Genomic DNA, 7,242 nt, shown 5'->3' with positions numbered 1-7,242 from the left:
GGTAGGGTGGTAGGTGGTAGACAGTAAAAGTAAAAAATCAGAAAGTTGAAAATACGAAAGTTTTTTTGAAGGGGTTGACCGGGGGAGAGGGTGGGTAGGGGTAGGGTGGGTGGGTGGTGCAGAAAAACAAAAGAACAGAAAATTGAAAATACAAAAAAAAAAAGTAAAATTGGGGCAACTAAATAAATTTCTAGATAAGTTGGGTTGAGATCCCTTTGTTTTGGGTGAGTTTAATGGGTCACAATGGGCTATAAAAAATAATGTGTTAACTTGGGCTCAACCCAAATTGACCCATGAACTAAAATATTTGTAGCCCAACACATTAATCTCTTGGCGGGTTTGATGGGTTTGGGCTCAAATTACCATCCCTACACTTAGTTATCATTTCTCTACCTATCTAGTTGTATCATCCAGATACTGGTCTAACAAAACTAATTCTGCGAAGTTAGTGGCAGAAACCATCAGTTAAAATAATGTATCTTTTACATTCCTTATAAACCAGTCCCTTATTATCTCGTCATATAGAGTATTCCTCGTAATAATCCTTTTGCCTTCTCTTTTAATCTTGTATAATTCAGCATCGTTATCCTTGGCAAGAGTCACGTACTTGTAACCAATCAGAATAAAACTAGTAAAAGAGGACAGAATATAGACACTCAAATTGTGCTAGGCTGGGACTTTGCTTGCTGCTTGTGATTTTACTTGTCACATCACCTAGGTGATTACGAGTATACTCTAAAGTGGTGAATTTACCACGACATCTGGATGTCTGATTATATTCTAATTGAAAGTTACAGCACTCTTTTTCGAAGGGAATTAAAGCCTAAGGAGATAGGGCTCTTTCCAGACGAGCTGGTGTTCGATGGTGAACGAGAGATAGAGGAGCGCACTCTTCTAGGCCAATGGGTAGATTAGTGGTTGCGTATCTAGGGACTGAAATTACTAGACAAAATGTTTACATTGAGTGGGATTACACTGGGTTTGTGGTTGTTGTTGTTGTAATGTCCACATTGACCAACGTGTTCTAAAGAATTCTATTAGCAACGTGTCAACTCTTCACAGTCGTTTCCTTGCATATCCAAAAAAATCTAGAGCTGGGTTCAAGCATCCCCTTTTTGGGTTGTTTGAGTGAGGCTGCAATGTTTTCCTATTTTGCCTCTCCTTGGGAAAAATTATGAGAAAACAAAAACATCAATGATCAAAAGTCCAGATAGATGCCAAAACACTGCAGTGGCTTGAAGAGAAACGCTTAGGTGCTATCACGGAACTTGCTCTGGGAAAAAATGAAGCAGATAGAAGAGCTGATAGTTCCTTTCTTTCCTAAAATGTGAGTCCTATTTAGACTTGAGCTGGCAGCTTCAATAAGATCAAATGTTGTGAACAAGTCATAGCACCAATTTTGGCCAAGTTCTCATATCCAGGGACCAAAAAAGTGATTTCATGTCTCATGACATCCCGAGTAGTTTCCATTAGCTTTCTGTGTTCGGAGAAGGGTCATATTTACCCTTCTACTATTGAAAATAAGTTATATTTATCCCCCGTTTTAGTTTGTTAATAAATCCATCCTTACCGTTATACTTTAAGTTTATTTATACCCCTCATCCGTTAAATCTCTCATCCCAGCCTTAAAAAGCATGCCGTCATTGGACGAAAAGACGCGCCCCATTTTAAACAAATAACCCGCCCGACCCAGCTACTAAATCCAAGCCCCTATCGACCAAAAACTCCCTAAATTAAATCCCCCTTCCTCTAACAGAAAGTGGGCAAAAACTAAGGTTCTTCCATACACTAATTGGGTTCATTGAAAAGCTTTCTCTCCCACATGCTTAGTATATATTGTTGTAGAAAAGAGCAGAAGAACTGAGTGTGCATTAGAAAATAATTAAAATTCTTTGGATTGAACACGGGTTCGAGCCCGTGGAAGCATCCACTAATGCTGACATTAGGATAGATTATCCATCACACCCCTTGGATACGACCCTTCCTCGAACCCTGCGTGAACACGGAATGCCTTGTGCACTGGACTTCCCTCTTTGGATTGAACACGTTAATTCTATAAACAAGGCTTGGGAAAAATGAAAAAAACAATATAAGCAAAAAGAGTCTACGGCTGCCTTATCCGTGACTCGTGAGTAATGGCCAGCTTCAACTCTTGGCATTTTAATACTTGAGTTGTTAGTTGAAATGGATAATCGTTAGACTAAATAGTGCTAATAAAGAAAGAAGAAGAAAACAGTAAAGGAAGAAGGCGAGAAGCAGCAAAGAAAAGAACACTGGAATTTGGAAGGAGGGAAAAAGGTAATTTATTCATTACAGAAAAGGAATATTGTTTTTGGTCGATGGGGGTTGGGTTAAGTAGCTGGGTCGGGCGTGTTATTCATTTATGAATGGGTGGGTCTTTTTGTCCCATGACGACATGCCACGTGGATTTTTAAGGTTGGAATGGTGGATTTAACGGATGAGGGGTAAAAGTAAACCTAAAGTATAACGATAGGGATGAATTTAGTAGCAAACTAAAACGGGGGGTAAATATAGCTTATTTTTAATAGTAGAGGGCTATATATGACCCTTTTCCGTTCTGTGTTTACTTGTTTCCTTCAAAACGGTTGCATGCCCTCCTAGTTACTGAATCCAAGAGTGCTGACTTTAATTTTTACAATCAGACATTTCTATAACAGCATCCCTATATAATAGCCATTCACTATAAAAGCCAAATTTTCCTTAGAATTGATTTTTTATGTTATATTTTACCTCTCTATAACAGCTTTTTACCTATAACACCAACATCCATAATTATAATAGATCGCTCTTTGTAAAATTATCCCTCTATAACAGCTATATAGAATCTTTAAGATTACTAATAACAATTCTAAAAAAATGCACACAATCTTTTCCATTGAACAAAGTTTTTATCTTGCATAAGACACAAGATTTGAATATCTGCACATGATATATTTTTCATTGGATACCTTTTTTGCTGAGAATTTGGACACGAATCTTCGTCAGTTCAAGCGTTATATCGGTAGTAAGAAAATGAAATCTATGAAACAACTACAATTATAAAGTTCTTCCATCAATCTTCAAAGAATTTATTTTCCTAGTAGCTTTAAAATGTGTGCCTTACAGTTTAAATCTTTGTACGTTTAGTTAATGAATTTATTAATAATGTATTAGCTTTCTTCAATATATACCTAGTGAAATATGCATATCTTCTGAGATTTTAAATTTGAAGAATTTTCTTATCTTTTATATGTAACATTAAAAAAGAGAAATGATTGACTTTTGGATAAGTGTTATAATAGGTGTATAACAACCATTCGCTATAAAAGCCAAAAAATCTCGGAAGAAACGACGTTGTTATAGAGAGGTTTGATTGTACAGTCAGACCTCTCTATAACAGTATCCTTATATAACAACACTTCTCTATAAAAGCCAAATTTTTTCGGAACCAAATCTCATATTCTATTATAATATATGTTTTCTATAACAACAATTTGCTATAACATCCAAAAATATCTGGAACAAACAAGGGTGTTATAGAGAGGTTTGACTGTATTCACAATTTACAAATTTTGTGGTTACTTGACTAATTTATTTCACTTTTCATATCCATAATTGACTAGTAGCAGTAGGACTTATAGCGTACCAACATCGTAATCAGGGCCAATGCATATAATCCATTGTATAGGATCCGAGCCCACTGATACAGAAGCTAGTTGCTCGGACATGGGTGCGGGTGTCCGATACGAGTGCGGATCTAGAAATCAGATCCGTCGAGATGTAAATCTAAGATTCAGGGATACGGATCCTAGTATGGGTACGTGTGAGAATATCCAGCTAAAAATAATTCAAAATAAAAAATAAAAGTATCTCTAAATTATGATAAATTTTGTGAAATACCTATAGCTTGTAAAGTGTGGATTTTTTTTTTTTTATTCTCAAGTTGTAGATAAGTAAATGACTGATTTCCTAGATAAGGTATGCTATTCTCTTCAAATTCACCCCAATTTTGGTTCTGATTTCGGGAATCAAATTATATCTCGTCTCGCATTTTTCTATCCGTCGTGGTCAAAGTACCCAAAATTGTTTGACCATACACCCACACCCACACCCACACCCACACCCATACTATTGTCGTGTCGATACGGGTGCGACACCTAAATTGCCGTGTCGGAGTAAGTACTGAAGAGCATAAATTTTGTTCAGAACTTCTGAAGCACTTTGGTTTAAAATCTAGCCACAACTTAGACCTTGTATTGCATACTTACCCATCAATAATTGTATCTCACACAAATTTCTGTGTTTCAGTGTGACAGAGATCGTTCAACAATACTACAGCCATGTGGAAGCAGATAAAGAGAACTCTGCAGAAGTTTCGGACACAGAGGTATTTGTGTAGTTGAGTTAGCAATCCAGTTTATTCTGATTGAATTAGACTCCTCTCTGGAACTTGGAATACATCCACTACCTGTGTGCAAGTAATATCTCTACGTACGGTACCCTGATGAATATCAATCAATGCCATAGGCGCTTATTCAATTCCTTCAAAAAACAAAAACAAAAAATGCACTGCTACAGCGCTTGAGTGATCAATTGGAGAATATTTCCTATGAACTGTGTAATAAAATGTACCAACTCTCTGCATTTGAGTGTCACTTCCTGCATTGTCTAAAGACACTAACATGCATATCGGGATTGGTGTGTCACCGGAGTTGAAGGCCTAACCTACTATGTAGCGATTATGATGGTAGTATCTTGTTGAACCTAGAAAAATCTCTGATAGTAACCATTTTATATATAAAAAAAGAGGACAACCTCTGAAGTATTTTAGAACTTATTATCAATTCATTGTGTGTTATTCAATGTATCTCTTGTAGTCATATTTATAGTTCTTGAGTGCTGAATGTTATCTGTCCTTGTGAGGTGGAAATAGCACTCTAAATATGCAAGCTTCCCAACAATGGGAGAACTGTTACAAACAGTAAAAAGGTACTGACCTCATGCTTCTCTTTCATTTCTTGAAAGGAATACTGCTGATCTTCTGTCTCAATTTGAAAGGCAACTCGAGGAACCCGATGTTGATGGTCTCCGCATGACTGACCTTGTTCATTTGGAAAATCAACTACAAACTGCTCTAAAGCAAGCCAGATCTAGGAAGGTCACCCCAAGTTTCTTTGTACCGTTTTACTTCCCTATTTTACGTTGCATTATTTAGAACTCTGGTGCTATAAACTATACAGAAGAGCACCAGCTCTGCCCTTTATATTTCATCAAGGTAACTACGTAGCACCCGATACTAGGGAAGTATTGATATCACTAAATTGTCACTTTTTTCTAGACTTTACACCCCTACTAGTGTACTTTAGTAGTGTTCTCGTTCTTTATCCCTCTTGTAATCTTACCAGGTAATTTGTCCGTCTCTTGATTAATTTTCTTGTCCAAAAGCCAAGGTCTTAAATTTTTTTGTGATTTCACCAGCTACTCGTTCTACTTCCATTTACTTTAATTACTATACAGTCAAACCTCTCTATAAAAGCCCCGTTTGTTCCGAATATTTTTGGATGTTATAGCAAAATGTTGTTATAGAGAACATATATTATAACATAATATAAAACTTGGTTCCGGGAAAGCTTGGCTTTTATAGTGAAGTGTTGTTATATAGGGATATATATTTAGAGTATTTGCATATTTTGTAAAGTATATTTTGACATTTGCTTATTCTCGGATTTTTTTTAACTAGTTTGTTTTATGCAGATGCATTTGATGATTGAATTTATCAACAGTCTTCGTGAGAAGGTAGGTCTCAGTTTCTATTGGCCCAAATGTTTTTGGACTGACGAAAACATCTCTCAACAAATCACTTATTGGAGAACGGAAATATTTTTCCTAAAAAAGATTTATTAAAGATTAAAAACGATGTTAGCAAACAGGGCTGTGTACTAGTGAAGTTTTTCAAAATCGAGAGATTGATAATCAAGGGTTGGATACGAAGTTAAAGATTCTCATGCCATCTTAAATTCAAATGCTTAAGCTTAGGTAAATTCAGGCAATACTGATTCTTGATTAGCTGGACTTAGATATGTTAGGGAGATTTCCTGAAACAAGTGCCTTCATGCGTCTATTGTAGTCAGCTAGTGGTGTGGCAGAGGACAGAACAACTTGTGATTGTAAAATAAAAGTTCAAATCATTTTTGAGTGACAGTGAGATATAATTGATTCCTTTAACTCTGCGGAATTGACCTGTGCTCTACTGCTCGCAGAATATCTACTCTTTTGACCGTTAGTACTATTATTATTATTTGAGGCAGAACTAATGTGATGTTTAGTTACCGTTACACTACGCTTATGACCTTAAGACTCTTCTCTACAGGAAAAACTTCTTAGTGGACAAAACAAACTTCTGGAGGACAAGGTAAACGTTAGCTCACTTAAGTGCAGTCTGCAGTGATATCTTCCATTCTTTGCCAAATGACTAATATTCTTATGCCCCCAACAGATAGCTAAGAACAAGAACAAGAGAAAAGTGAAAAATGGGATGGCTTTGGATTTCACTAACCTTGCACCAGCCAGCATGAATTGTCGACAGCAAAGAGCGACCCTGAATTTCCTCTAGTTATTCTGGAAAGTATAATATTCCTGTAGAGGCTCAATCGAAGGTTATCTACAGCATATTTGTAAATTCCCATTTGTATGAAGAATCATGTTGTACCTGAAACACTGGAAATAAGGAGACTACTGAATTAATTTAAGATATTGGTATAATCTTGATAAAGAAATATTTAAATTAAATGGTCATCTGTAAGACCAACTAATTCATTGTGACCGTTTTGAGCTCTGCTTTCCCATTCATACGTGTATGGATTCAGTAATGTCCCATTCATTCATACAAGGTATAACTTGTATAAAGTTTATACCATTAGTTGTGACACAAGGGAGGGGATTGCTTAGTAACTGGTTACTATGTACTAGAGTAGGCGTGGCGTATTTCAACACACAGATCGCTGCTTTATTAATGGGCAAGAAAGAATTCATGTAGCAATAGCAAAACCACAGAACCAGCCACATATCTACTACGTCGACGAATTTGACAAATAGATTACCAGCGACGCAGCTGCTGCGTCAATGAATTTAACTCACTGGCACTGCAAACTCCAATATCTAAATGCCCAAACAAAATAGGTTCTAGAGAATCATTTGTTTTTTTCTATGTATGTATATTTTCTTAATTGCTCAATTCTTTGT

At 36.3% G+C, this 7,242-nt stretch overlaps 1 protein-coding gene across 1 annotated transcript in view; it reads left to right on the top strand.

Annotated features, from left to right (window-relative positions):
* The window catches only part of LOC109217721 (agamous-like MADS-box protein AGL27), a 15,331-nt gene extending 8,482 nt beyond the window's left edge, over positions 1 to 6,849 (top strand). The window contains exons 2-7 of the mRNA XM_019381986.1: positions 4,309 to 4,387; positions 4,934 to 4,989; positions 5,059 to 5,158; positions 5,755 to 5,796; positions 6,371 to 6,412; positions 6,497 to 6,849. Of these exons, the coding sequence (XP_019237531.1) occupies positions 4,309 to 4,387; positions 4,934 to 4,989; positions 5,059 to 5,158; positions 5,755 to 5,796; positions 6,371 to 6,412; positions 6,497 to 6,613 (436 nt within the window). The 3' untranslated portion in view covers positions 6,614 to 6,849. The remainder of the gene's footprint in view (positions 1 to 4,308; positions 4,388 to 4,933; positions 4,990 to 5,058; positions 5,159 to 5,754; positions 5,797 to 6,370; positions 6,413 to 6,496) is intronic.
* The last annotated feature ends 393 nt before the right edge of the window (positions 6,850 to 7,242 follow it).

The sequence above is a fragment of the Nicotiana attenuata genome, unplaced genomic scaffold (assembly GCF_001879085.1).
Source record: "Nicotiana attenuata strain UT unplaced genomic scaffold, NIATTr2, whole genome shotgun sequence".
NCBI lineage: Eukaryota > Viridiplantae > Streptophyta > Magnoliopsida > Solanales > Solanaceae > Nicotiana > Nicotiana attenuata.
Note: the sequence above shows the minus strand (reverse complement) of the source record. Positions and strands in the feature narration are given on the sequence as shown.